The sequence below is a fragment of the Lotus japonicus genome, chromosome 6 (genome assembly GCF_012489685.1).
Source record: "Lotus japonicus ecotype B-129 chromosome 6, LjGifu_v1.2".
Taxonomy (NCBI): Eukaryota; Viridiplantae; Streptophyta; class Magnoliopsida; order Fabales; family Fabaceae; genus Lotus; species Lotus japonicus.
The window spans coordinates 62,556,323-62,583,594 of record NC_080046.1 but is presented as its reverse complement, the minus strand read 5'-3'; the positions used below and the strand labels follow the sequence as shown (position 1 = coordinate 62,583,594).

General features: G+C 37.5%; 5 protein-coding genes across 6 annotated transcripts; 2 read left to right on the top strand and 3 right to left on the bottom strand.

The window, feature by feature from the left end:
* The first annotated feature begins 1,541 nt into the window (after positions 1–1,541).
* On the top strand, positions 1,542–6,443 carry LOC130722058 (la-related protein 6A). 2 transcript variants are annotated; one of them, XM_057572651.1, is made up of 11 exons: positions 1,543–1,929; positions 2,257–2,338; positions 3,301–3,395; positions 3,490–3,561; positions 3,639–3,718; positions 3,827–3,911; positions 5,215–5,262; positions 5,354–5,419; positions 5,491–5,628; positions 5,810–5,903; positions 6,005–6,443. In XM_057572651.1, the coding sequence occupies exons 1-11, from the start codon at positions 1,630–1,632 to the stop codon at positions 6,130–6,132; spliced, it is 1,188 nt and encodes a 395-aa protein (XP_057428634.1). In that variant the 5' UTR covers positions 1,543–1,629; the 3' UTR covers positions 6,133–6,443. The 2 variants fall into 2 exon arrangements, with proteins under 2 accessions (XP_057428635.1, XP_057428634.1); XM_057572652.1 differs by lacking the exon at positions 5,354–5,419 and having other exon boundaries at positions 1,542–1,929.
* Positions 6,444–6,816: 373 nt separating this feature from the next.
* Positions 6,817–12,351, top strand: LOC130722057 (phospho-N-acetylmuramoyl-pentapeptide-transferase homolog). The gene is made up of 8 exons (XM_057572650.1): positions 6,817–7,462; positions 7,560–7,625; positions 8,269–8,486; positions 8,910–9,360; positions 9,750–9,814; positions 10,214–10,401; positions 10,919–11,127; positions 12,082–12,351. The coding sequence occupies exons 1-8, from the start codon at positions 7,328–7,330 to the stop codon at positions 12,262–12,264; spliced, it is 1,515 nt and encodes a 504-aa protein (XP_057428633.1). The 5' UTR covers positions 6,817–7,327; the 3' UTR covers positions 12,265–12,351.
* A 3,620-nt stretch (positions 12,352–15,971) lies between these two features.
* On the bottom strand, positions 15,972–18,246 carry LOC130724467 (cytochrome P450 710A1-like). The gene has a single exon (XM_057575695.1). It carries the CDS (start codon positions 17,824–17,826, stop codon positions 16,240–16,242), a length of 1,587 nt encoding a protein of 528 aa, XP_057431678.1. The 5' UTR covers positions 17,827–18,246; the 3' UTR covers positions 15,972–16,239.
* Positions 18,247–21,729: 3,483 nt separating this feature from the next.
* Positions 21,730–23,860, bottom strand: LOC130725851 (cytochrome P450 710A1-like). Its single transcript, XM_057577042.1, has one exon. It carries the CDS (start codon positions 23,644–23,646, stop codon positions 21,889–21,891), a length of 1,758 nt encoding a protein of 585 aa, XP_057433025.1. The 5' UTR covers positions 23,647–23,860; the 3' UTR covers positions 21,730–21,888.
* Positions 23,861–25,024: 1,164 nt separating this feature from the next.
* On the bottom strand, positions 25,025–27,137 carry LOC130726138 (40S ribosomal protein S14). The gene is made up of 6 exons (XM_057577368.1): positions 26,980–27,137; positions 26,675–26,794; positions 26,538–26,583; positions 25,995–26,080; positions 25,613–25,742; positions 25,025–25,296 (listed from the first exon to the last, which is right to left on the bottom strand). The coding sequence occupies exons 1-6, from the start codon at positions 26,980–26,982 to the stop codon at positions 25,229–25,231; spliced, it is 453 nt and encodes a 150-aa protein (XP_057433351.1). The 5' UTR covers positions 26,983–27,137; the 3' UTR covers positions 25,025–25,228.
* Positions 27,138–27,272: the final 135 nt, after the last annotated feature.

Sequence of the window (27,272 nt, the reverse complement as noted above, 5' to 3'; positions counted from 1 at the left end):
TCTCACATGAACTACCAAACACTAAAGACAAACTAAAACAATCCTGCAGTGGCGATTTAGGCAATGAATTTCAAAAACGACACTCTAAACATCTGATTCATTTGTTGCACAAAATGACATTAACCAATTATTTGGGTAAGTATTACATTAACGATTTATATCATTATTTCTAACATGTCCCCTCATGCAAGAACATATTTGGGCCTTGAAGCGTTGACAATGCACGTATGCACCTACCATGTGTTGAAATTTTCACTTCTTATTAGAAGAATTACGGGTGACAATGATCGATCTATAGACCACTTAATTACAGAGACTTTGATACCATGTCAAACAATCAATTATCCAAAAAGTTGAAGCTTTTGGACAAGAGCCACATGACTAAGTTTATATTTTTATTTATATCAATTACCATATCATGTGAGTGAGTTATGACCCTTCATTACTTTTAATGAAATCTGACGATTCATATTATTTCCCACATGAATTTTCCCTTTCTAAAAAATAAAAGAGTTGCCAACTCGATGGACTTGCGTTCGCAAAGGTGGAGATGACGCACGTTCATGGTTGTAGAAAGGTGCATGTGTTGCGACATCGTTCGCGGAGGGAGACTTGCCGGTGACGGAGGCAGAGGTCAGAGGGCGTTCATGGTCTTAGCAGGGGAAGCTTGCTAGTGATAGAGGCAGAGGTGGAGCGGCGGTCGAAAGGTGTTCGTGGGAGGGTGATGCCAAGTACTGTTATGATCTTTGACAGGGGACAACATGAAAGGAAGACTTTCATGAAAAAACAATGAAGGATCTTGCATGACATGGTCATGGGAGATGAACACATGAGATGATCTATATTTGTACCTTAATAACCTATACAATCATGTTTTTTTCACGCTCCATTTTAATCTACACCAAGAGAAATATAAGAAGAAAAGTGAGAGAATTAAGATACAAGGCTTTTTTGCATTTTTGGTCCCCCAACTATGGTCATTTTGCGAAAACTGTCCCCCAACTAAAGAATTAGCAAAAAACATCCCTGAAATTTACACCCAGTTGCAAAAGTGGTATACCGTCCAATTCCGTCCAAAAATTAACGCAATATTCCGTTAAAATTTAATTAAAAAATAAGAAAAAAAACTTGTAATTTAAAAAAATAATATTTTAATTAAAAGTTAACTTATATTTATTTTCTAACCCCTCAATAATTTTTTTTCCAACCCATAACTCTTCATTTATTATTTTCCTCCCCCAACCAAAGTGCAATTATTAATTTTTTATTTAACACAAAAATTATTATCTTTAAATAGAATATTATTAAAGAAGGCCACATCATCAAAATGTTAAATTTTGGATGGAAAACTGACGGAAAATCAAAAGTGCAACTCGGTGTAAACTTCAGGATGTTTTTTGCTAATTCTTTAGCTGGGGACGGTTTTCGCCGAATGGTCAGAGTTGGGGGACCAAAAGTGCAAAAAAGCTAAGATATAATTATAACTCTAAAATACAAAATTACTACTAATTAATTGTGAATTATATAAAAGGAAGTGATCTGAGAAATCAGAAGACCGCGGAGAGAGAAATAGCAGAAAAGAGTGCGGGGGAAATTTCTTCGAGAGAGAGAGACTTTCCTCTCTTCTCAATGGAAGGCGCCGAACAGGGTCCACCTTCCGCCACCGCCGTGGACCCCACTGCCTCCGCCGGTGACCCCACCGCCTCGTCTCCTCCGCTCGGTGATCCCGTTACTGGTCCCGATCCTGCTACTGCCCTGGACGATGTTGATGAACCGGAAATTCATGTCCTGATTTCAGACGATGATCACGAATCTCCCGATCACGATCACGATCAAGAGGTTGACCACCATGAGGAAGACCATGACCGTGATCACGCGGCTGAGACCGGTCTTTCCTTGGATGATCTCAAGCTCAAGATCATTAGACAGGCAAGTCCTCTTCTTCCTATCAACAATTGGCGTTCGGTGATACTGTCTTATGGAGTTGCAGGGTTCAAAAGAGTCATAGAAATTGAGTGAAAATGGTTTTATGATTATCACTTGTTGCTTTTAGGAAATAGAAACTGTAATTTGACATGTTTCACCTAAAACCCTAGAACTTGTGTATAATTTGTTAGCTAGGGTTTGCTGTTTAGGTATTTTTCTCTGCTTCTACTAGTTTTGCTTCGATTTGTTTGCTGATTTATTGACATCTAAGTAATTGGTTGATTTCATTTCTGGACATACCTTAGTGAATTGTATATGTTGAATTTGCAGGTGGAGTATTATTTCAGTGATGAAAACCTACCCAATGATAAGTATCTGTTGGGTTTTCTCAAGAAGAATAGGGAAGGGTTTGGTAAGTGATATATACTTTTAGGATCTTGGTTTAGTTTAATTTTAAGTTATTTGTTGCCTGAATTGTTTACATGTATTGTCCATTGTGCTGTTACTGTCTTAGTCAATCCATTTTGGAGTTTTTCAAGGTCGAAATGTAATTTGTTAGTTGCTATTTGCTAATAAGAATATGGTAGTATGAAAATATGGAAAGTAAGTGTTGGATCTTGTTCTTTCTAGAGTGCTCTGACTTTGAATCTGCTTAGTACTGAGAACAAAGTTGAATTGCTTGCATGTTAGTGACAGATTACGTCTAACTACTATTTGACGTATGAGTTCTTCAATTATACCTCTGGGGGATAAAGTTATGAGTATGACCATATTTGTCCTCTTTCTATACATGAGAAAAAAAAAGCACATTTGTCTCCGCTATTGGGCTTATTTCTGCAATAGACTCTTCAGTCCAAAAGTGAGCAAGAAACAGAAACATCCACTTCTTACACTGCATGCTTATCTGAATAAGATAAAAATTAAAAACATAAAATGCATGCAGAACTACAAAGTACGCTCATTGCTTAGAAAATGATTTAAATTAAAGAAGTTACAATTCTCATTCGCGAAAATTTCATTAAGGTCTTCAAGTAATGAAGTAATGGATCAAAGATTATTCTACAGAAAGCACTACATGATTAATATTATTTTATTTTAAGTATATCATCATTGTTTACATTACATCTGGTTTAGTATATCTACAGATAGTCTACTGCGACGATTGGTGCGCCTTTTAACTCAATTCATCAATCTCCTTTTCTATCATCCACTTTTACAGATATCATTTTGATAAACATTAGCAAATGGAGAAAAAACAGAATCCTCTGCTGTCTGTCTTTATTTAAAATTTTAATTATTATAAGTTAGCTAATTCTAGCTCCATAATGTATGTATGTATCCTACATTTAATTCCTATCTACCCTGTCCATGCAGTTCCTACATCAGTAATTGCTTCTTTTAGAAAAATGAAGAGGCTCACTCGAGACCATTCAATTATTGTTGCTGCGCTGAAGGAGTCTTCACTGCTTGTATGATTCTTCCTTCCTTGTTTTTGTCAACATGTGCTGTATTGCAATCCTCTACTTCAATTCTAATGCATCATTTCTCTCCTCGGGCCTGCAGGTTGTTAGTGGTGATGGCAGAAGGGTTAAGCGGCTCAATCCACTTCGTTTCAACGAAACTAGAGATCATAAGGTATTTACTTCAAGGAGCATGCTATTTCCTTTTAAGTTCCGCTCTGTGTTATTCTGTGTCTTATTTTTGGATTCTAGTTATATACTGTTTTGGTAGAGAATTTGCCCGAGAACCGTTCAAAGGAGAACATTCAGCAAATATTCCGTGAAGCTGGAAAGTATGATCTCTTTCTTAACTTAGTCTTTTGTTTCCAGTCTCATGAAGATTTTATAATGCATTTGTCTTCCCAAATTCTGATTATGTTAAAATGTCTTCTAATATGCAGTATAAAAAGGATAACCATTCATGACCCGCATTCTACTGCAGAGTCTGCAAAACATATCAAGCGAGAACAGTTTATTAGTAGTAAGGTATAGAACCATCTTATGTTCACATCTAACCTTAAACATGGACCATTGTTATTTTTTCATTGCATTGTTGCTTGTATTAGAACTTCCATTTTGAAGATTTGAGTTGTTGAAGCAATGCATTGGATCATGGATGCATTTTTATATATCTTTTTCTTTTTTAAACTCTTGTTTCTCCTTATTCCTTAATATGTATATTGCTACATGTTTAGTTGATTTCGAGGTCCAGCTAAGGTACGAAGTAAAAAATGCATTCTCACATGATGCATATTAGGCTGCAATGATTGCTGCATCTCTCAGGCCCTACCCCCGCCTTTGAAATTTACTCAATTGCTGTACTTGTCAATGTTATAAATCATCAGTCTCACTTTGTTGGTTACTTTGAAAACTTTCTGTAGGCTTGATTTGATTTTTTGGGGCAGAATCAAACAAAGTTCATAAATTTATAATTCCAGTGTTGAGAAGTCCCACATTGACTAGAAATAAGTGTTTATAAAGGGTAGAACAATCCTCACCTCTAATATAGCTTTTAGGATAGAGTTAGGTGTAACCCTGATTCTAAGATGGTATCAGAGCCTATCCTAGTTCTGTTTACTGGATACCACCCTTATATGAACCACCCACAAATGTTAATTTCTGTGAATTATACGCTCCAGCTGCCTAGCCCTGGGCGTAAGGGGTGTGTCTTGAGAAGTCTCACATTTATTAGAGATATGGCCAAATAAGTGTTTATAAAGTGTAGAACAATCCCACTTCTAAGTTAGCTTTTGGGGTATACTTAGGCCTAACCCAATTTCTTATACAATCCTAACCAAGTAAATGTCTGCCTTGTCACAACTCATTCATGTACTCGCTTTTGCCTGTTTTGAGATTGGATGTAAATAAAAGAAGACGTTGCTGCAGCTTGAGCTTTATTTCCAGATTGTCGTTTATCTTCCTTCTTGATTTAGTTATATAAAGTTTTGTTTTTCACTTCCTATCGTAAGTTTGTAAGTAAGATCAATGGTACTGGCACATGAGCGGGAATACATACTGATGAAACTTTCACTTTGTCATTAGTTGCTTAAAACATTCAAGAACTACTATTCTTGGGTTACTTTTTCCGCTTTTGTGAATCTCATTTAAAATTGCCTTAGATAGATATAGGATAACCATCTTCTGCTCTTTCTTGAACTACCCATAAGATGGTATATCAGCCTTTGGGTGTTAGATTATTCCTGCTATATTCTTCTCTGCCTTTGGTGCTTTTATTTTCTTATTTAAATGTTGTTTTTACTTATGCTGTCGGTCTATTTTACTTGTGCAGTTACATGCTCTTGTGGAATATGAGACTATTGAGGCTGCTGAGAAAGCTGTGAGTTTCAGTCAATACATTTTCTTATTATCATTGAGCCTTTATTGCCTAGATCAGAAACTTAGTCTCTACCGTTCCAATGCTGGGTTAGGTGGTTATGTTCAATGATGAACAAGACTGGAGAAATGGCATGCATGTTAAACTTCTCAAGCAAATGGTTAGTTGAAAGTCTCTTCTTTGTTGGACTAACTGACAGTTAAAGGTGTTGATGATGTTTTTATGATTTAGGGTAAATATGGACACAAAAAACAAGTTTGGAAGGGATCTAATTCTGAGAAGAATAGCTCAGGCCATGTATCTGAACAAACTGGAGATGAGGAGAATCATGGCTCAAATGAGCATCATGAAGATACTCCTGAGGAAGAGGTGTGTGTTGCATTTGTTTTTCACCCTTGCAGTATACTATGTGTATTTGAAATGCCTTAAATCATATCCCCATGGCTGCTGTCCTTCTCTTTCATTAATGCAGAACACTGTCTTTTGTGCGACAAAGTGATTCAGTATTAATCTAGTTACATATGTCTTTGTTGCTTACCTTTCATTACAGGATGGGGATCATTTGTCAAAGGATAAAGGTGGGCAGCGGTATAGAAATCAAGGAAGATCAAGAAAACATAAATATCGTGCCGTAAATGGAATGGGTATATTTTATCTATATAGTTGGCTACTCCAATTGATTATATTATTATTATTGTTTTTATTTTGAATCCGCCCTCTTCAATAACCTGTTGCATTGATCCAGGCCATGGATGTGCATCATCTACTCATGCTGCCGAAGCATCGAAGCCGCCCCCAGGACCCAAAATGCCAGATGGAACACGGGGCTTTGCAATGGGACGAGGTCGGCCTCCTGTCCCCGCTTCAAATTAGCAAGACTTAAAGCACACAACAGATTGTATTCAACAATATTTGAAGTTGTTTTAGTGATGTAAACTTGGGTCCCTACCCAACATGTGTCTGTTTTGAGTCAACTTTCAAGGGTTTGCTGGTCTGTTTTTATGTTTCATTCACGTGTGAAAGCAAGGGTTGGTGGTGGAGCACAAGGGCACAGCCATTTTCAGATTATCAGGCTGGGAAAGAAACTATTTTTGTTGTGGGTAATCCTCACCATACGAGGACTCTGTAAAGTAAAAAAAAAATCTGAATGTTATATCTGTTAATGGCGATGTAAGTTATGTGTCTGATGGATTGAACTTTCTAGGTTGATAAACTTTAATGGCCACCCCTGTCGCTTATTAATCATCTCTAAAGTTGAATTCTACCCATAACGAAAAAGGCAAATAAATAAAAACCCCTTTCATCCTCTTGAACACAGGTTAATACATTAGAATTAACGTGTATTTATATTGGTTTAGTAAGTAGGGGAATACTAAGACTACCAAGAAGATTTACCGTTCCATTTTCAGACGTCACTTGATGAGTATTGAGTACCACTTAGCCTTCTATGCCATTTAGTGAGGTCCATTTTATGGTGATCGTGTAAAGTGCCCAATTTGTATGTAGAAATATTGGAACTGAGAAAGGGACCATTGAGATTTCCAGGAACTGAGATGCAAGAGTTCTGCCAGTCTCTACTAGCCAGTTGAGCCACACACAGCCAAAGCAGCTGACGGAACAAAATCAGAAGAACTAGATCAAAAAATTGAGAACGTGTATCACATTCACACATGTTGATACAGTAATGAATCGATCAATGGCAGATGGCGGATACAAACTTGTTTGAGAAAGACAGTTGAATTGATGCTTGGGTTGGGTTGCATCGTAATCACGTTTGGTGACGAACCACGTGGCGAATCAAATGGTCACTACGCTAACCTACTCCAGCAAACGCGAAGAAATCGTATGAGTTGCAACGCAACACAAGAAAATTGCAGTTAACGACCACTATTTGACAATTTCCCTCCCTTCTTATATATTAAAATTAAAACCTCCTCTCTCTTCCAACGATGGAATATACTCTTCTCCATTCCATTGTATTTCACGAACGTTTCATTCTTCTTCTTCTTCTTCTTCTTCACGCTCGCTTCAGATCTACTTTCACTTCATCTCGTTCTCTCTCGCATCGATGCCTTGTCATTCTCGTGTCCTCAACCATCTCCCTCTCCCTCTTCGTCCTTCTCGCAAACGCCTCTCTCTCCTCCCTCCTTCCATTTCCCTCCTCCACTCTCCGCCTCTCCACTTCGATCGCGCCACTCTCCAGGTACTCTTCTTCTGTTCATTTTTCATCAGTTTTATCTCGTGTGAATCATGTGATGCTGTTTATCATTCAATTCGATCTCTTGTTCAACATTCTGCAGTTGATTGTTCAACAATATAGATGCTCTGCTCCGCGTAATGCTGTTTCTACCAAAGCCTTCGATGAGGTACAGCTTCTATCACAATCTGAATAAATCAATTCGATATTTGAATGATGTAATCTACAACGATGCTCGTCAAATTTTAGATAATTCACACATTGTTAGTTGTGTAATATAACAGTAGATGATAATGATTACTTGTACTTTCTAAACATCATATTATGCATTACAATAGATAGTTTTTCTTTAGTGTGAAATTTTGAAAGTTGATGTATCGTTTTTCGATCCACAGTTGAATGGATGAAATCTGTAAATTGTACAAAAGTTATTAAAATGTGTAACTATGTTATACATGTGTGTATGTACACACACATTTATGTATGTATCTATGTGTGCACATGTATATACTGTTAAAACTCTTAATAAAACTCACTGGAGGTGCTTGTTGTTCTGATCCGGAACCATGTTTTGATGTGATGTCTCTTTGAGTTTTGAGAAACAATTGGATGATAAATGTTAACATACATTGTTTTGATTCCGTCGAGAATAATTTAGAATGCAGGCATTTTGGTAATAGGTGCTTTTGATTCTTAAACTAGTGACATTTGTAGAACTGTTGTGACAATATGCAGATTTCCAGGTACATACATTTTCATTATGATGTATCTGTGTGTTGATTCTTTATCTTGGCATTTATTATGTGTTACAGGATTCATTTGACATGCCGATACTTGATGATTGGAATACTGATGATAATTCTCCTGCATATGTGTTCTCGTCCAGCGACGGTGAAGACAGTGATGGTGACGTCTTTCTTACCCCAGTCAATGATGTTGAGTTGCCTTCTGTTTCTTCATCAAATAAAGACGCTCTAACGATTGCTGCTCATCGGCTTGCAACCATTGGGAGGGGAAGCAGGAATCATAGGCAAGTATGTAGAACTTAAGCAAATGGTTTGGTTTTGGGTACCCTTATTTTTCAAAGCAAATATCAACATGTTGAACATTTGAAACTAGTATTCTCTAGTATAGTATGGTTTCTAGAAATTTAGTATGATTTTACTTTACTTTTGCACTAAATGAAATTGTGAAAAGTGAAAACATAATGTGAGCTCTACTACTTGGATTATACATTTATGTATTTGGCACTGAAAATTTACAAAAAAGCAAAATAAAGATGAAGATTTGAACATTGATAGACATCAATTGTGTATGTGATCTAAATGAACTGTAAGATTTCACTGGAACTGCATTTTATTATTGTCAGTAACTTCATGCTTGATAGCCTTTTCTATCAGTTATTTCTGTGTGATGCTACATTAACCCAGTTCAGGTTTTAATATATTTGCAGGATCAAGCTTGGCATTTTCATCACAATGGGACTTATAATTTTCTTGACAGTACTGCTTATATATGTAGATTGGTGTTCTTGGAGAATTGTTAGACTGCCCTTGTCACCATTTTTCTTGACCTGCCCATTTCTCATATCAGCCATTTTGGCTTCTTTTGCTGGCTATGTTTGTGTCCCAATTTTTCGTTATTTTGAAGTTATCCATGTAGTCAAGCAGCAAGGGCCTTTTAGACATCGCTTGAAAAAGAGGACACCCACATTGGGTGGTTTGTTCTTTGTACCTATTGGTATAATTGTTGCTCATGCTTTTGCTGGTTCCTCATCCGTAGAAGTGTGTGGAGCAGCTGGTGTAACAATTGCATTTGCAGCAGTTGGTTTACTTAGTGATATATTAAGCATCACCAAGAATCATTGGAGAGGTTTGCCTGCAATGGCAGAAGTTCTTTCAGAGGTGATCACTTTTTTATTTTCTGTTAAATGCATTAATGTTCAGGCTAATTGAACTATTGATTGTTGACACTGAAAAACTCCTTTTTGGGCCTCTCACTGATATTTTTTATTCCATTTATTGCCTCACTGGTCAATTTTTGCAATCTAATATCTCATGAGTCCAAATTCACCTCAATTTAGTTCTTCTGCGTCAAAATTTGCCTCGTGGAAATATAAAATTGATGCAAATTTTGAAAAGTGAGATTCCAAATTGCAAGAGCTGGTGTTGGAGGGACTAAATTGGAAGTGAAAAAACCAAGACTAAAATAGGGTCGTTACTTTAGTTTTTTTTTTCATTAACACTGCTTACATCTATTTCGTTTTATAAATCTGCATTTTGATATCACACAGGTAGCAGTTGGAATGTGGTTTTCATTTTGGTTGGACATCACCAGTATATCTTCACCCTATGGCATGTATACCTTCTTGTCACTAATCTGATCAACATTTTTTTGACGGTAACTCACATATCTGTTCTCATAAAAAGATTTTGCTGGCATGACGTTTTCCCCCTTCTGTGCTTGAGTTTAACCAATGATTTAAAAAATAATGTGAAGATTTTACTGGCATGACGTTTTGCCCCTTCTGTGCTTGTGCATATCTCTTTCAAATTAGTTTTAGTTAATATCTGTATATTTCATTTTTACTGTAAGAATAATTTTGTTTATATTTTGTTTATATATAAACTTGAAAATGCAGTTGGCTGTTAAGTCACTAATCATTATACCTAAGCTGCATTTTAAGTTGTTTGATATTTGTTTGATTGACCTGGTAACAAGTCATTCATGTCTTCTCCTCACCCTCACTGTATGCAGGAAGATGTTGGTACCGCTACCTCTGGGCCTTGTGCACTTGGGACGATACTACCAATTTTTGACTTCATTTTGTTTTGTTTCCATGGGACATGGCGTTAAATTAGCAGATGCTCTTGATGGACTCGCTGGGGGTGCTGCTGCATTGGCTTTTACTGGAATGTCAATTGCTGTGCTTCCAATATGTTCTGGTTAGTGGCATGTCTTTCAATTCAAACATAGACTTTGAAAACACTCATACACCTCTACTTCACAGTTTTTTACTATTATTCTGTTGCCTTGCAGCCTTTGCACTTTATGCTAATGCGATAAGATAGAATATATGACTTGATGAAGTAGGTCTGTTTTGAGAACTTTGTTCATGCTATTCAAGATCTCTTTCTTTCCCTCTCCTGTTCCAATGCACCTTCATCATTATCTCCATCACTATAAGGATCTTAAGACATTTTGGTTACTTTTCATGTTATGATACTGCTACTGCATGCCTGTTGTCACCGATCAGAAGAGAAACCTCAGTTCTATTTAAGACCGAGCAATATTGCATTGCCTCCTTTGTTTTTTAACTAGGATACTGAAAATGGCCATTTTAGTACTATGGAGTACAACAGTGAATTATTAATTATGGCATGGATTTTAACATGGTCCTTTCACGTTATTTGCAAATTGCCTCCTTTGATATATTTGTTGATTTTAAATATGCCAAACCAGAGCTTGCTATATTTGGAGCTTCAATGGCTGGATCTTGTGTTGGATTTCTTCTACACAACAGATACAAAGCTTCTGTATTTATGGGAAATACAGGATCATTGGCCCTTGGTGGTGCATTAACTGCGATGGCTGCATGTTCTGGAATGTTCTTCCCACTATTCATTTCTTCTGGAATATTCATACTTGAGTCATCATCAGTTATCGCTCAGGTCTGTCCCATGCTTGTGAATTGTGATGCTTCCATACATTTATTTCATCTGAATTTTTTTAGTGTTTTCAAGTATGGCTATTACACCATCATGATCTACCGCTAGATATATCATTCCCTCCTTGTTTTGGGTCTGGATTCCTGTTTCCTTTTTCATGTTTAAGTCTGTGAAGACTCTAAATTCTTCAGTTTAAGTCATGCCTCTAATTTGTGGTTGTCTAATTGAGAGTAGTTTTTTATGTAGACAACATTTTGGCTCGAGACTCGAGGTCTCTCTCCCTGAAAGTTTTGAAATGTCTATTTTCTCCACACACAAAAAACCTCTATTTTGAGTTGTTTGTGAATGTATAAGAAACTGGATTATTCATTTTGTTGGTTACCATCGAGTTGCTCATCTTTAACATGCCGTCAGTGCATAGAAATTAATCTCTTCTTAATTTTTCTCTGCATATATTGTTTGCCAAGACCATATACCATATCCTTCTTCCTGATCTTCCTCTGTCATTACATCAATGTCATCTTCCTTGTCCAAGTTTGTTAGTTTGTCTATGTTTTAATAATCCAATTAACGATAATTTTATCTTAAAACTTGATTATATGTTGTCACTGCATTTTCAGTATTTGTATAATCCAAAAACAAAATGTTATTGTATTTCATCGGCAGGACAACACCCTTTCTTTTTTATGCATCAAGTAGGCTTAAACATATACTTCTCCTTATCTTTATCAGCATGTCAACGTCATATGCCTAGTCCAAGTCTATGTATTTCTTAATTATCCAAGTAACAATAATTCAATTTGTTAGACCATGAACATCTTATCTGAGTTTCAGGAAAACTATGTGCTCTTTGATTTGGTCGCTAGAATTAGGAATTTAAAGATCGTATGAGGTGTCTGTCGTTTTCATGTGTAGAAATAAGTCCTAGTGCTTATTGCTTTCTCTTCTGTTCATCAGGTACTGTACTTGAAGATAACTAAGGGCTTACGGGGAGGAAGTTGGCGCTTTTTTAGAATGCCGCCCTTTCATTATTGGCTCCAACTACGTGGGTTCAGGGAACCCAATATTGTATTAGGTGCATATCTGATATCATCTGTATTGGCTTTGCTTGGCGGCTATGTGGGTCTAGTTTCAGCATAAAGTCTTGAAACTTCTCATTCTAACTTGATAATGGCAGTTGACCAAAAAAAAAAAACTAGATAATGGCATGTCCTCATTTTTTCACCATCCACGTTATGCACAGGCAACATATCTTTATTTTGTGCCAAGCCAGCTTCTATTTCACCTTGATTTTTCAATCAATTAACTTGGTCTCGTTTGTGGTTGAATACTAGTTGACAGAAACATAAAATGACTTTGGTTCAAACTATAAGAATAGTAGTAAGTATCATTCAACTTTTATCTAGAATCATTTAAACAGCCTTATCTATAAAGGCAATTCCTATGATGAGACTATGTATCACATCACATGATGTGCAGCTTTGCCTTTTCTATTTTGTTCGACATCTGACCTGGCACACTGACCAGGATAGTACCGTCTTATAGCCAAAACACAAATGACCTAGCTATTGGGGAATTAGATTTCCCACCCCCTGTTTTAGAATTGCCACCCTAGTCTTTTTAAAAAAATGCCGGGACTACCCTCCGGGACTTAAACCTCTATACTAGTCCAGAGGTTGATGTTTTGGACTAGTACGAGAGTTATAAGTTCGGATTCTTTAATTACAGTTAAAATAACATGACTTTAGTCCAATTACAGCAAAAATAACATAACTTTAAAATTTAAAAGTTACATAATCCAATTTAAACAAAATTACAATACATAAATAATGTAATGGTGTAGGATGTCTTTGGTGCACATGAGACTAATATAGGAAGTAAAGGGCTTTATGGTGTAGGATAAATGAGTAATGGGGCTGGTGGTGGGGTTGGTGGTGAAGATTAATGGTGGTCAGAGTTGGTTGTGTGATAGGCAGTGATGGTGGTTGAGATTGTAATTGAGGAATATGCCTTTGGTTTGGTCTTAACTTACTGCATTCTGCTGCATTTGGTAAGAGTGATCCAGGACTTTAGGTTTCGGATCAATTCAGGACTATAAGTTTCGGATCTCTCCAGGACTATAAGGTTCGGACTGATTGATAATTAAATTTACCACCCCTTTTTTAAGACGTCCGAGAGTTGAAAAACTGGATTAAAATGAAACTTCAAGATTCGGATCTCTCAAACCAGATACTGTCACAAAGACAGAAACATGAAAATGCAGTGACAATAATATGGGACATGGGTCTTGGTCGCGATTCTTGGTCGGATATGGGTACCTCAGTATCGCTTCTGGGTCACACGTATTGAGAGCTCTGAGTGTTGATGTTCTGTTCTGTTCTAAAAGTGAATCTGAATTGATTGTTCTGTTCTAATATTAGCAGAGTCCGAATTTTCAACCTCTGGAGGAGTCCGAATGTTCAACCTCTGGACTAAAACACGGAGGGGCAATTTTGGTTTTTCCCCACTTTTAAATGGGGTGGCAATTCTAAAACAGGGGTGGGAAATCTAATTCTCAACTATTGTTTTACCAACAAATTAAAGTTTATTCAAAAACGATTGTGGCGCTTTGACATTTACAGAACTTTAGTTACATTTTAAGTAAAAAAAAAAAACTTATTAAATTGTGCAAACAATATAAAATTATAAAATATCAGTAAAAAATTTGTTTGAAATCAACATTTTACTCCAATAACATTACACTCGGACATAGGCATCCATGCCAAGATCATATGATGCCAATTCCAAGAGCCCAACTTAATGCACCATGTGCTTGTGAGTTGTGACACCACTCACTTGAGCTTCCACTTTGCTGTCTCATCTGTGGCAAACAATTAGGTTGGAAGTTGCAACACTAATCGATATATGTGCATTCTATCAGTTTATAAACACCACAATTTGCACTGCAGAGTATTTTTAAAAATTATTAATGGTTTAAGAATGTTGCATTAACAACCACAAAGTCAATGTGTTTATTGGCAGAGGTTAACACTAAATCCTTTTCTTGTTACTCTTTGCATATAACGGCGGTAGAAAACTGTCGCTAAATATGTATGTCTGTTATGTGGCATCCGAGTTAAGTATTAGATTAATAGTACCTACGTATTAAAACTCTTGTATTTATTTTTTTATCAACGCCCAATGAGGCTTGATTTATATAGATTTCTCCTTGGAGGTGGTGGGTGGTGGGTCTTTTTTTAGTGGGTGGATCTATGGCAATGTATTTGTAATAGCTCTTAATTTTTTCTTTCTTGTGTCCCCCTATTTATATTGGGTTGAAGTACCCCTTGTACTTCTCTTCAATATATTTTATTTGCTTATAAAAAAAAAAAGTAATCCACCTTTTTAATTTACGATAAAAAAAGATAAAGGGTCAAATTTACGATAAAAAAAAGATAAAGGGTCAAACGTAAACTTGACTTGAAAATCTATCAATTCAGATTGTCATTTTTTAACAACATTAATTTCTTCAAGAAAACATATTTCAAATGTCCACATTAAATGTGATAAGAACGTGTCTTAAATATAAGAAGATATATCCAGTTTCTAGAAAAACCATTAGCTCGTCAAGGCCTGGTTTTGACTTTCAACATGCATCTGCGTTTGCAACTGTATTTCTATGAAATTATAAGAATAATGTTGCTTTCACCCGCTTTGGATGGGAAGAGGAGAAAAATATGAAAAAAATAAAAAATAATGAAGAGAAGGTATAAGATATGATAAATAATAAGAGAATAGAGATAATAATAAAAATGAGTGAAAATAAATATATAAAAGATGTGGTGTCCACATATCATTGTTGGTTGAAATAATATCGCTGGTATTATACTTGTACGCTTTAATTTCCGACATGGAATATATTATTAAACTAGACAAGGAATATCTATTATTAAAGTAACCTAAAATTACCGATAGATTGTTAATTTAAATAGTAAATACTTGATTCCTCTTAAATCTTAAATAATGTTTCGGGTTCAAGTTTGTGGATAAATAATTCCACTAGGAGAGTTAGCCTCACCATTATAATAAAAATGTTTCTGACTCAAACAAAATTATCTTCCATAAAAGATACATATAAGCTTAGACAGAGGGTGTGAGGGCAGGTGCCCTCACTTGATTTTGGAAAAAATCACTAGAAATAAATTTGAGTAGTAAAAGTATGTGGTTTTTTGATGACTCATATGATAAAAATTGCAGTCACTTGTTTCCTACACTACTAAATGCCCTCACTTTAGTGTAAAAGTATGTGGCTTTTAATGACTCATTTGGTAAAAAAAATTCATCATTTGTGTCCCCTTTGGTAAAAATGTTATCACTTCTAATAATACTATGTTAATTTTTTTACAAATATATATATTAGACTTGGTCACACCATCGATCTCTTAATAGGGCCATTGCACCATCAAGAGTACACATTGTCCCTATTAGACTAAGAGCATAAGTGATTTGGATATCATCGGCATACATTTACCACAAAATCTTAAGGCTAATATAGGTCTTTCACTTATATATTAAACTCTTACATTTCCATCCAAATGTTTCTTTTGTTCACGAGTTATGTTTTTATGAACCAAAATTACATACATCTTTTAAACACTTATATTTTCTCCATATCCCTTATTTCTTATCACATTCCTTCTCTTTATTCCCTTCCTTTCTCTCGGGTGTTCCTCATAAGCCTATGAAACATTTTCCTTTATTCAGACTCATAATTCAACAAGTAGAATCATGTTCTTCTCAAGAGATAAAAGCACATTTTTAAACATCTCAATATATCCATATATATATAATACAGAGACAGAACAGCATCCCAAAAGTTAAAAAGAGCCAGCTCAATGAAGTTGGTGTCTTTTTCACTTATCATTTTATTTGATTTGATTGCCAAAAAAACACCCAATCATCCACCATATCCAATGACCTCTCACATTCACATACACAAACTTTTATAAGAAAAATACCAACATTTTTAATCCACCCAATGAAAAAATAAACAAGTCAACACCACTTCTTGCGACAAGTTTCACATTTTAAAAAAATTGCATCAACCAAACAAATAGTACGGAAGGGGCATTGTGGTCATTTCACGAGCTCCTCCACGGCAGGGAAAGAAGGGTACCGTACGCACCGCTTACACATAAAAACCGTGCAATCGTCTTTGGGGCAAATCGTGGGCACATACATGATCTCATCACAGTAGTCCGTTCTATCCCTCTTGAAATCAATCAACGAAACGAACATTGCGATGAACAAAACAAGATGATTCAAAGCGTACCTCTGACCCACACACTGGTGGGGCCCAGCCCCAAATGCTAGAAAGTTCCTTTTAAATATTTGGTCCTCTTTTCTCTCATCGGAAAACCGGTCTGGGTCGAACCGGTCTGGTTTAGTGAACCCTTGAAACGACGACTCAAACGCCGACGGGAACACAATTGCCCCCTTCGGAACCGAGTACGACTCCGTCAGTGGGAAACTCTCGGCCGCGATGTGAGGAACCATCGTCGCCGGAGGCCGGTATCTCACCACCTCACGCGCCACCGCCTGCGTGTACTTCATCTCCCTGAGATTCTCTGATGTTATCAGTTCATCCGACTCCGGCGACCAGATTCCGGCGACCTCCTCTCTCACCCTGGCGAGAACCTCCGGGTGAGCATCCAGCAGCGCCACCGCCCATAAAAGCGACGAGGTGGAAGCATCCTGTGCGGCAAAGAGGAAGTCGAAGAGGTAGCCACCGATTTCAGCGTCGCTGGAGTACGGTGGTGGTGATTCTCCGGCGAGGCGAGTTTCTTCGATTTCTCTTAGCGTGTCCTGCATCCAGTAATCGATTAAGCAAGAAGGCTCTTCTCCTTTCTCCATCCTGCTCTTGCTCATCTTCGCGCAGGTGGCTAGTGTTCCGGCGAGGCGGTCGACGGCGAGCCTGGCGTTCCGGAAGGAGGTTCCGGGGAGATCGACGGGGAGCTTCATGAGGCCGACGTTGAAGAGGTAGTAATCATGCTCAAACCTCTCTCGGGCCTTGGGGCCCAAGTAAGGGCCCACAAACACAGTCTGCGAGGTTTCAAGGTTCATATCACGGGCCAGGACACGGAGGGGGATGGCGGAGCTGGATTTTCCGGCGGCCCATGATTTGAGGTGTTTGAGGATGATGATTTGCTGCAGCGCGGTGTAGGTGGAGAGTGCTTTGGGGGTGAAATTGGGAGCGATTCGACGGCGGAGATTCTTGTGATCCTGGCCCATCATGTAGATGAGATTGTGATCGCCGAAGAGTTTCTTGCCGAAGGGGTGGCCGACGAGGTGGAAGGCACCGGGTCTGACATTGGAGAAGACCTTGTGGGAAAGCTCTGTGTCTCTGATGAAGATGATGAAGTTGCCGATGATGTAGTTGGCAGAGAAGCCTAAGGGTGTGGACTTTGCAAGGGAAGATTGAAGGTCCCAGAATTTTGTTGGGTCTCTGACTAATGGGATGGCGTTGCCTATGAAGGGGAGGATGAGGTTTGGTCCTGGGATGAAGCGTTTCTTGGTGAGGTATGTGAGTTGTTCAAGGAGGAGGAGGAGGAGGATGAAGCATATGAGGTATGGGAATAGCTCTGTTAGGGAGAGTGAAGAAAAAGAAGAGAAGAGGGAGGTTGATGTGGGTGTGGTTGAAGAAGTGAGATTGGTCATGATCATGGTTTTGGGTTTTGGGAATGGAGAAGAGGAGGAAGAAGGTTGATATTGAAATGCAGAGGATGGTTGAATGAATTTATTTGATGGAGAGAACAGAGGAAATGTATGTGAGGGAGAATATAATAGGTGGGAAAACTATAAAAAAAAAAAAAAAAAAAGTAGTGAGGTCAAAAATGGTGTGTTGAGGTCAAAATGTTGAGTTTTGAATTTGAGAATTGAGAGAGATGGTGTAGTGTTTGGGTTTGTGTGTTGTGGGTGGTGGTGGTGGTGGTGGCAGAGTGTAGCTAGCTAGGTAGAGAGAGTAAAGTGTAGAAGAAGCAGAAATGGTGGCAGGGTAATAACCAAAGGGAGGAAGAGGAAGATGGCAAAAGGTGGTAAAAGGGCGGGGATTGGGGAGAAGAAGAGGTGGTGAAGATGAAATCCAGCTAAGTCATGACGTTGGGAACATCCTTCACGACAAGAGAAACATACATATGTTCGTATTTTACCAATGCACCAACTTTTTTTTGAAAATGTTAGAACAACTCTCTTTCCCACTTTTTTTCTAACATGTTATTGATGTAGGACATACCAAATTAAAAGTGATGTTGATATAATTTATTAGAATATACATAAATTTTAATTAATAAAAAAAGAGTGTTAAAAAAGTCTTGTTAACATTTCTCAAAATATTAATAAGAGGCCTCAAAAAAAAAACAATGTCCTACTAACAATTTCATATTTTATTTGCCGGTGTTCAAGCTCCTAAGCATGTTTCAACCCCAACTATGTTGCCAGCAGCAATTCACCAAGGATAGTGTTCCCATCCATGACTTGTGCAAGTACCTGAGAGCCACAATCCTGGTCCATCTCACAAAAAGGCAGCACAACCCATACGACAGTGATGAGGGTTGAAGCTGCCATATGAAATTCGTTTTCAATTTAGTGGAACAACGTGAATTTAACAGTAGTGTTAAAAAAAATATTGTTGAAGTGATCACTATTAGCAGCCCTCATAATTTTTTTATGATAGTTTCAATTTATTCATATCTCATTTTCTTTTTTCTATAATTTCAATCACTTTCTCTTTTTATCTTTTTTTTTTTCTTGATATCAAATCATTCATCATCGGACAATGACGTTGAAATGGTGCAATGAAAGGTAAAAGTGTAACAAAATTAATTTTCTTTAGAGATAAAAGGAGGAGACATGTGAGTATTCTTTACGAAGTACTCTCATATATAGTTTCATTAGAACCTCTCTTAGGCCACTTAAACATATTTGGATGTCACATTAAATGATGCGCATCGTGCTATATAAAACTTTACCGAACATATAGACCTATTCAACTCGAGTGAGAACTAAAATTATGAATTTTAAAAGTTCTACTGACCCATATACAACTTTACTCAAATGAGAGACTTAATTCGAAAACATTTTTTTTCTATTAGAGCTTTAAGACCCCGTTTGGATAAACAGCTTAATTAAGCATTTATGGTCATAAGCGCTTATGACATAATTGCTTATTCATAAGCTATTTTTAAAAATTTATTGAAATAAATTAAAAATAAGTTGTGTATAAGCATGAGCTGTTTTTCATAAGCTATCCTGAGTAGCTTATGAAAATAAGCTGAAAATAGCTTATGGCAGACCATAAGCTGTTTGCATAAGCTCTCCCAAACACTGGCATAAGAGCTTATGCTGTCAGATAAGCTCAAATAAGCTCTTCTAAACTGGGTAATATAGCTATATTACAACCTTCCAAAAGAAAAATAATTGTATTACTTCTTCCAAGTTACACGATTGTGTTTCTCTTCGACAACAAGCATTCTTCAAAAAAGTTTGAACGCTAATCTGAACATTGAATATTCTAAATTCCTGTCATTTTTTCCCGGTGAGTGTATATTGATTTGATTCTTTGATTCAAGTGCTGTGGTCATGTTATCCTGAAATTACAAATATTTCAAATTGGATTAGACTTGAAATTCCAAATCGTGTACGACCGGTCCTCTTGCTAGATTACCATTTTATTTTCTTCGTCGCTATCTGATTAGTAAACCGAAAGCAGAGCACTTTTAGCAAAAGTAATGGTTGATGTGATCATATAATATGCAGAAGGTTCTTCCAAGGTTGAGCCATCGATTATAACAGAAATACCTTCCTCTGTATCTGACTAACTTGTTACTTTCAAAAAAAAGATTAACTTGTTGCTAGCGCTTCTCTTTCTTTTTTAATTAGCCGGGTAATTAAAGTTGTGAGGTTATTATGGAACTAATGTTTCTTGGGGGTAACTTTCAGAGCCGGCCCAACACTAAATGAGGTCTAAAACAAATTTTAAAGTCAGATATTTTTTTTTGGAGCTTTTTGTCTTAGACTTTGTTTTTACTTAGTAAAAAAGAATTGGGGTCTTTTTTAATTTACTTGATAAAAAAAGATAAAAATTTAGAGGTCTAAAGCGGTTGCTTTGGTGGCTTTACTCTCGGCCCTGGTAACTTTCAAGTTGACATATGCGATACAAACAACTGATTTATTAAAAAAACAATTGATTTAGAAACAAGCTCTTAAATGTAAAAGTGAGGAAGAACTTGGCAAAGCTTTCTTAGACACACACATAAAATATAGCAATTTATTTCACTCGAGCGATAAAATGATGGCTGTGTACTATGCATGGGACATGTATATGTCCATAATATAGACTATATTGGACTATATAACAAGGACGTCATCCCTACGTTGAAAAAAAAAGATTATTACTTCTAAATTTGGATTTATAGAAATAAAATTAACTTTTATTGTTTGTACTTTAATTTGTATTATTTTAAGCAGGTTGCAATAGAACATAATTTGATGATTTTCCGATGAAGAGAAAAATAATTTGATGAAATGTTAAATACGAAAAAAGAATTCATATTTTATTTTTATTTTTGGTTTAAACCTTAAGTGTACCTACTGTGGCAATCTTATTAAAGCCGATAAGAATATTACGGGTGGTAAATCTCTCTCACCCAATTATTTCTTATTTATTATTCTTAATTAGAGAATATAAGACAAAATCAGTCAGGGGTTATAAAATTATTTAACTAATGAAATTATAATTTTATTATAATCAATTCTATTTCATATTATTGTTTATTTAATTAAATTTATTAGTATTTAAAACATAGCGTTATAGACAAAGTCAAAGTTGTACACTCGCACATCATCATCAAAAATATTTAAGGCCTCACAAAATTGAAAATGAGCCAATCATTTTCTTTTGGCTTAATTTTACTTTTCGTCCCTAATCTATCACAATTGTGCGATTTGAATCCCTTATTTTAAAACGAGCAATTTTCATCACCTTGTTTATGTCTTTAATAGTTTTAGTCCAACCGTTAATTTTCCGTCCAGATTTGATGATGTGGACTTCATTGATTACCATGACACCCAAAAACAAATCCACATTGCTCATTATTGTCCAAATCATTTTTACTTATCAAATAATACATTAAAACCAAACCCACCATCTTCTTCCCTTCAACCACCATCTTTTCACCACCACAAATGAACCACCCCATCACCACCACTACTCTCTTCTTCTTCTCACCACCCCACCACCACCACTCAACCACCGCACCATCATCACCACTCTCATATTAACCCACGAATACACTCCCCCACCAACCCCAACATTCATATCGTCACGTGCATGGGCCATGATGTATTTCAAATTGTTTTTCTAGAAAGAATATTTGTAAATTATTTACCTATGTGGAAATACATCTTGGATGGCATCTAATTTAATGAATACCATGTCACCTACCTCCATCCATATCTTGACGGAAGGACTAAAACTATTGACATCACAAATAAAGAGGACACAAATTGCTCGTTTTAAAATAAGGGGACCCAAATCGCAAAATCGTGATAGATCTTAGAGAAGAAAAGTGGAATTAAGCCTTTTTCTTTTTAAGCGTAAAACGTAAGAGATACCGACAAATTTTTTAAACCACCACAAGGAAAATATAAACAAATCAAGACCTCGTTTTGCGAAGGTTACACATTTGGGAAAAAAAAACAAACAAATAATAAGTAAGGGCATTGTGGTCATTTCAAGAGCTCCTCCACGGAAGGGAAAGAAGGATACCGTACGCATCGCTTACACAAAAAAACTGTGCAATCGTCCTTCGGGGAAATAGTGGGAACATATATGAACTCATCACAACCATTCGTTCTGTCCCTCTTGAAATCAATCAACGAGACGAACATTGCGATGAACAAAACAAGGTGATTCAAAGCGTACCTCTGGCCCACACACTGGTGGGGCCCAGTCCCGAACGCTAGAAAGTTCCTTTTAAATATTTGGTCCTCTTTTCTCTCCTCAGAGAACCGGTCCGGGTCGATCTGGTCCGATTCAGTAAACCCCTGAAACGACGACTCAAACGCCGACGGGAACACAATCGCCCCCTTCGGAATCATGTATGACTCTGTCAGCTGAAATGTCTCTACCGCGATGTGAGGAATCATCGACGCTGGCGGCCGGTATCTCACCACCTCACGCGCCACCGCTTGCGTGTACCTCATCTCCCTGAGATTCTCCGCCGTTATCAGTTCATCCGACTCCGGCGACCATATTCCGGCGACTTCCTCCCTGACCTTAGCAAGCACCTCCGGGTGATCATCCAGCAGCGCCACCGCCCACAAAAGCGACGAGGCAGACGCGTCCTGCGCAGCGAAGATGAAGTCGAAGACGTAACCGCCAATCTCGGCGTCGCTGGAGTATGGCGGCGCTGGCTCTCCGGCAAGCCGAGTTTCTTCGATTTCTCGTAGCGTGTCCTGCATCCAGTAATCGATTAGGCAAGAAGGCTCTTCCGCTTTCTCCATCCTGGCCTTGCTCATCCCGGCGCAGGTGGCTAGTGTTTCGGCGAGTCGATAACCGGCGAGCCTGGCGTTCCGGAAGGAAGTTCCTGGGAGATCAACTGGAAGCTTCATGAAGCCGACGTTGAAGAGGAAGTAATCTCGCTCGAACCTCTCGAGGGCCTCGGGGCCCAAGTAAGGGCCAACAAACACAGTCTGGGAGGTCTCGAGGTTCATGTCACGGACTAGGAAGCGGAGGGGGATGGCGGAGTTGCGGTGGTGAGCCTCACCGGCGGTCCATGATTTGATGTGTTTGAGGATGATGATCTGTTGGAGCGCGATGTAGGTGGAGAGGGCTTTGGGGGTGAAATTGGGGGCGATTCGACGGCGGAGATTCTGGTGATCCTGGCCCATCATGTAGATGATATTGTGATCAGCGAAGATCTTCTTGCCGAAGGGGTGGCCGACGAGGTGGAAGGCGTCGGGCCTGACATTGGAGAAGACCTTGTGGGAGAGCTCTGTGTCTCTGATGTAGATAATGAATTTGCCGACGATGTAGTTGACGGAGAAGCCTATAGGTGTGGACTTTGCAAGGGAAGATTGAAGGTCCCAGAATTTTGTTGCGTCTCTCACTAAAGGGATGGCGTTGCCTATGAAGGGGAAGACGAAGGTTGGGCCTGGGATGAAGCGTTTCTTGGTGAGGTATGTGATCTGTTCAATGAGGAGGAGGAGGAGGATGAAGCATATGAGGTATGGGATTAGCTGTGTGAGTGAGAGTGAGAGTGATGTTGGTGTGAATGAAGTGAGGTTGGTCATGATCATGGTTTTGGTATTTGGAATGCAGAAGATGGTGTTGAGGTCAAAGTGTTGAGTGTAGGAAGCTTGCAAGGTAGAGAGAGTGAAGAAGAAGCAGCAGAAATGGTGGCAAGGGTAATAACCAGAGAAGAGGTGGTGAAGATGAAATCCAGCTAAGTCATGACGACAAGAGAAACGTGGGTGATGGAACATGGGTCCCTCTGTTAAGAGTAATGATATATACACACCTCATTTTTTAAACACTTCACATCTCCAGCTCTTTTTATTTCTATCTCTCTCATCTTATCATCCATCATATCTCATATTTTCTCTCTCTTACTTTTTTTTTTCTTCCTATCTCTCTCACCATTCCACCTCTCCACCTCAAAAGAGAGGTGTGGATGAAACATTATCCCTCTGTTAACGTTGGACGCTACTGTTGGGTTCACCTTTGTTTCTCTTTTTTGGTGCGGTTGACACCCAAAGCTGAGGTAAGGTAACAGGGTGTGTGAGTCTAGGGTTAGTTGTCGTTATTCTCTTTCGGCGAATGACTATTTGAATGTCAATTATTGACTAAATTTTCATTTAATGTAAAAATCAATGGTTCTTGAAATTTGAGAATAATAATTCATTGAACATATATATGGTAGATTTATAGAATAATAAAAGGCTGATAAATCAAAAAAGAAAGGAATTTAAAAATGTATTTTACTTTAAAAATGCACTCACCCTAAAATTTAATATTATTGCACTGAACGTCAAAAAAAAATTATTGCACTAGTCTCCTCTCCGGTTTGTAAAATGGAGAGGGATGATGAGTGTTCAAATAACAAATGTTAAGGGACGTCAGTGCAATGTTTCCATTAAAAAGATGGTGGTCGGAGCAATTCGCCCTACTTATAATTAAAATCACTGGAAATTAGTATTAGTATTTAAAACATAACGTTAGAGACAATGTCAAAGTTGGCCACTTAACAGATCATCAATAAAATTATTGAAGACCCGAGAGAATTGAAAATGAGCCAATCAATTTCTTTTTAAGCCAATAGATTTGACAAAAAAACACATGAGATATACTAGAAAGAAAATCCTTACTGAGCTCCCTTTTATTTCGATGAATATTTCGCAAGTTCATATTACGAGCAATATTTGGATTACGATATGGAGATATGGATAAAAGATGGAAAGATAATACAGTATTCTTTATAATTCAAAAGGTATGTTTGTGACTCTAACATGGTGATGGAACCACAGTAGACAACCGTGAGAAAATGCCTAAATTTAGGAGACGGTGTTGTTTCTTGAGTTTATAAACCTGTTGAAACAATAATTCATATATTGTATTTTTACGGTAAGAAGATTCATTCACAATCCTTACCTTCAACTCATTTCCAATCAGTTTCCGATCTCTCTTATTCCTCATTTATCTCACGGGGTCCTACTACACTAAATTATGACCACTATTCCACCACCTCATCACTCTCAGTACCCAGACATAGTAAAGTTCTATCTGGTCCTACTTATTCATCAAACTGGGTGCGATTTAAGAATACGAATAATAAAGAACCATGCCAGGGGCACATTTGTCAAGTAAGAGATAAACGCCATTGCGAGCAACGAATCAACATTCAAAACCTTCAATATTCTCTTTAACATAAACTCTAAATGAACTTAACTAAAACTGTCAATACCTCAGAAATACAAATAGATGTTTTTGGAAAATTTCAAACAGCCACAATCCATCTGGCATAGAAAGTAAAAGATAGCAACTCGAGCCATATACCACATAAGGAATCTAAAGCCTTCTTCCCCTTCTACCACTCTTTCTGCGGGTGCTATCAGAGGGAATAGGAGTCACATCCTCTGAAAAATCAAGAAACATCAATTAACATTTGACAAAGACCACCACACTAGCAAAATCCATTAGAAATCAAAGCTGAGAGACTCAATGGTTATAGAAAGAAAAAAACACTTTAAAGTAAATAAGGGTAGCAATAGCTTCATATACTCTAATTAGCTAGACTAGGCCAGATGACATTTGTGTAAGTGGCAAACAAGTTCACTAAGGGTAGTATTAGATATCCATAAAAAGCTTTTTAGAAAAGCTAGACTAGGTCATGAGACACTAGTGTAAGTGGCAAATCAAGTTCACTGAGGTTTTCATTAAAAGGCACCATACCTATGCGACCAATTTTCATTCCTGAACGAGCAAGGGCACGGAGAGCAGCCTGAGCACCAGGACCAGGAGTTTTTGTCTTGTTTCCACCAGTGGCACGGAGCTTGATATGAAGAGCAGTAATGCCCAACTCCTGCGCCAAAATAATTTGAATCAGTACATTAATCATGAGTCATTGATGGCTTCATATCAAGTGACATCCTATCCTAATGACTACAGTTACAACATAGGCCATAACCAGAACAATGTCATCATAAAAACTAAGAAGAAATGACCATCAAGATACTGGCTAGAAATACAGTAATATTCTATCAAATTCATAAGGTTCTGTTCATGAAATCTAATCAGGTTAGTAGAAAAACTATGTTAAGAAAAGTCTTATGACCTTGCATCTGGTAGCAACATCCTGGGCTGCAAGCATAGCTGCATAAGGAGATGACTCATCTCTGTCAGCTTTCACCTTCATTCCACCTGAAATTACAAAAAGCAGAGACGTGAGAACTCCACTACGGCATCCACCCAACAACAGAGACAATAAAGTCTTTAAACAGCAGAGAGAGTAATCTAGATGCTGAACAAATGGACACCAAGTAACATTTTTCATGTAGACAAAACCATAACTAAAAACATAATAAAAACAAAATCATTTAGTGATGCACAAATAATGGCCAAGTAAAATTATTGCCAGTTGAGAAACTCATAGTCATAACTATAAACATAATGCAAAACAAAATCATTTAACAACGTGCGATATTTCTTACGGCCATGTCAACAAAAGCTATGAATAATCGATAGAGGGCAACAAAAAAAATTACATTCAAAATATTAAATCAACTGAAATTGCACAAGGGAAAAATGATGGCAAATAAATCTGAAGCAAAATTTAGCAGCATACATAATGTAAATAAAAAGGAAAAACTCATCATACCAGTGATGCGTACAAGGGTTTCCCTGCCAGACAAATCAGTGACATGCTGCAATCACAACAAAAAACCAAAATTACAAAAATAATTCAGAAAATGATAATTAAGATAAATAGCTAAAACAAGAGCTTTATGAACTGACAATGAAAGTATCATTGAAGGAAGCAAAGATGCGAGCAACGCCAAAGACATGTTCACCATCTCTAACAGCTGGACCCAGGGTCACGTTGTCTTCCTTAGGCTCCCTAACCTTTCTCTTCGACTACAGAAAACAAATCAACACCATTTCATTACAATCAAATCATCGATCTTGCAATCTCAAACACATTACTAAAACCCTAAAAATGGACTCAACGCTGTAAATTACACACACAAAACTTCAGAATAAATTAAATTCATGATAATTCATTGGCAAAAGAACAGTCTAAGAGTGTTTGATCTGCGTACCATGGTTGCAGTGCGGCGGCGATGGGAATCGGAGAATGGATGCGCCTTCGGCTTGTGATGTGTTACCCTAGCACTGCGAGGAAATGCGAGAGCTGCGTTTGCTTCGTGTTTTATATCAGAGTGGAATTAGGGTTTTGCAGAGTGAAGAACCCAAATTACCATGATGACCCAAATTAGTTGGACTTGGGTTGGGCTTTTTGAAGCCTCGCTGAAAGCCCAGAAAGCTCTGCCTTTTTAGATTTTATTATTAATTAATTGCTTATATATGATTTTGGTTTCGGAAATAAAAAAAT

Bases quoted from the DNA above. Each gene is read 5' to 3' on its own strand.
- LOC130722058 (XM_057572651.1), top strand. From the start codon at position 1,630: ATGGAAGGCGCCGAACAGGGTCCACCTTCCGCCACCGCCGTGGACCCC. The intron at 1,930-2,256 runs GCAAGTCCTCTT...TTGAATTTGCAG, and splicing joins AGCTCAAGATCATTAGACAG to GTGGAGTATTATTTCAGTGA. The intron at 5,263-5,353 runs GTGAGTTTCAGT...ATGCTGGGTTAG, and splicing joins TTGAGGCTGCTGAGAAAGCT to GTGGTTATGTTCAATGATGA.
- LOC130722057 (XM_057572650.1), top strand. From the start codon at position 7,328: ATGCCTTGTCATTCTCGTGTCCTCAACCATCTCCCTCTCCCTCTTCGT. The intron at 9,815-10,213 runs GTATACCTTCTT...CACTGTATGCAG, and splicing joins ATATCTTCACCCTATGGCAT to GAAGATGTTGGTACCGCTAC. The intron at 10,402-10,918 runs GTTAGTGGCATG...ATGCCAAACCAG, and splicing joins TGTGCTTCCAATATGTTCTG to AGCTTGCTATATTTGGAGCT.
- LOC130724467 (XM_057575695.1), bottom strand. From the start codon at position 17,826: ATGATCATGACCAATCTCACTTCTTCAACCACACCCACATCAACCTCC.
- LOC130725851 (XM_057577042.1), bottom strand. From the start codon at position 23,646: ATGTTCCATCACCCACGTTTCTCTTGTCGTCATGACTTAGCTGGATTT.
- LOC130726138 (XM_057577368.1), bottom strand. The intron at 26,584-26,674 runs GTCAGTTCATAA...TTGTGATTGCAG, and splicing joins CCTTCAATGATACTTTCATT to CATGTCACTGATTTGTCTGG. The intron at 25,743-25,994 runs GTCATAAGACTT...ATTTTGGCGCAG, and splicing joins ATGTTGCTACCAGATGCAAG to GAGTTGGGCATTACTGCTCT.